Genomic DNA, 1,985 nt, shown 5'->3' on the forward strand with positions numbered 1-1,985 from the left:
ATACTGGGACAAATTAAACTTTAATTAATGCATAATTTAAGTTGGTCTGTAGTTTGAGATATTTATATTAATATGTGTGTTATACTGTACAGCAGCATTAAAGTGGCTGTGTCATGCATATCCATGAAATTATCAATGTTATCTTTCCAAAAATACATTCATATTATAAAAAAATGATGTCATAGTAAGTAGTTTAATAGTCAATTTATTTTATTTTAAAAAATTGATTTTGTTAGTCTACATTATTATATTTAAAATTATAATTCCAATTCAAACAGAATAGCCTATTGTCAACATAATTATGGAGTGTGATTTATTTTCAACTCAAAATATCTTCAAACTAATTAAATATAAAGTTATTAGTGAAGAAAATCAGTCTGATAACAGCAGACTGACTGCACATGAAATATACAACAGGTCTGGACCACACGTGAATTTTGTTCGTGTCTGAAAAAAAATTTTAGAATACAAGAAAATTGGTGAATGCGATAAGTTCTCCTAAGTCACTTGTACTCACAACTTAAGAAAAAATCTGTTCGTACAAACGGACACCAGGTTCTATTTCACAAACAGAACACCAGCACCAACTTCCTTAACTGGTAGTGGTACTTCCAGTTTCAGCAACTGGATATTTCAAAATAAGAGTCCCATTCAATACAGTCAGAACAAAGCCTTACAGATGGCATTAATATTAGTATGTCGACATTAGGCAGGTATCTTCTTTGTGGTTGTTCAAGCAAAAAGCCCACTCTGACATGCAGAAAATTGCTCTCTTCCTGTACGGGATGCTATGGCTATAAGTAGCTAATGCATCTAAAATGTGTTAAATTACGTCCTGTGTGTAAAGAGCACACACTTCCTCCCATTTCATTCTCTACAACTTTATTAAACTTTGATAGATAAACATTATGAAACTTGTTCTGGGCACTTGTATGGTCGACAACATACACGTCCAGGACTGGTACCTGCTCAGAATCCTCATGAGATCAGGATCTCGTAATTCTGACTTACCTCATAATTATAGATATTTTCTCATAATACTGAGATTTTGATCTTGTAATTATGAGATCAGGGTTCTAATTTTTTTTATTTGATGAATCCAATGCTTTTCTGTACAACCGCATACACACTTCAGATTTTTTTAATGTTAAATAGAAAGTGTATTCTGAAGTGTTGTTTTTTTCTCTCTCTCCACAGAAGATGAAGGAAATTAATTTGGATAAGTGGAAGAACATCCGTGGTCCGCGTCCCTGGGAGGACTCGAAGGAGTACCAGGAGCAGCAACGCAGGAACAGAACAGACTGAGGCTCCAGATTAAACATTCACTGCAGAGGAGCAGGAGCAGACAGCTGAGAGGCCCACAGAGAGACATCACCAACAACATTCAGTTAGCACTGCTGCTTCAGGGTCTGAACTTGACTGCTGTTGGTTTACCTTGGATCTGATTCTGTGGGTTGGGGAAATACGTTTGTTAGAAGTGGTAGAACTACAGTTTGGAAATTTATTCCATATGAGAAAACTCTGACTTATGTTTAAAAATGTTGATATTTTTATTTTTATTGTACACAAAACCAAAACCAATCTGATCAAAAGATTTTAAAAACAGCTTGCAGCAAGTGGCACCTCACCTTCCATAATGAGAAATTCATTAGATTCACCAATTCAGATGCTTATCAACACAAATTCCTAATCAGCCAATAGTGTGGCAGCAATTCAGTGCATTTAGGCATCTAAATTTAGCACCATAAGTAAGGTAAATTGTGTTTGTAGATTATTTCTATTTTGGTTCTTGGCAATAAATCTACGATTGAAAGTCCTGCTAAATTCCCTTTTAAAAGGTGCCATATGTGCGGAATGAGCAGTAAATCTGAGTATGTGGGTTGCGCACGTGAAAACTACCAAATCCTCTCTGCCATTGCCAACAGCTTTTTCTGCCATTAACTCTAATGTTTGGTGAACTTTATGGTTGAACTTTGAAGAAACAA

At 35.2% G+C, this 1,985-nt stretch overlaps 1 protein-coding gene across 1 annotated transcript; it reads left to right on the forward strand.

Moving 5' to 3' along the window:
* Positions 1 to 1,197: 1,197 nt before the first annotated feature.
* LOC106537055 (cytochrome c oxidase assembly protein COX16 homolog, mitochondrial) lies at positions 1,198 to 1,594 on the forward strand (the record flags this gene model as incomplete). The annotated part of the gene is given in 1 exon segment (XM_014034420.1): positions 1,198 to 1,594. A coding segment is annotated over 1 exon segment (108 nt), but the record flags the coding sequence as incomplete, so codon positions are not given.
* Positions 1,595 to 1,985: the final 391 nt, after the last annotated feature.

The sequence above is a fragment of the Austrofundulus limnaeus genome, unplaced genomic scaffold (genome assembly GCF_001266775.1).
Source record: "Austrofundulus limnaeus strain Quisiro unplaced genomic scaffold, Austrofundulus_limnaeus-1.0 Scaffold2111, whole genome shotgun sequence".
Taxonomy (NCBI): Eukaryota; Metazoa; Chordata; class Actinopteri; order Cyprinodontiformes; family Rivulidae; genus Austrofundulus; species Austrofundulus limnaeus.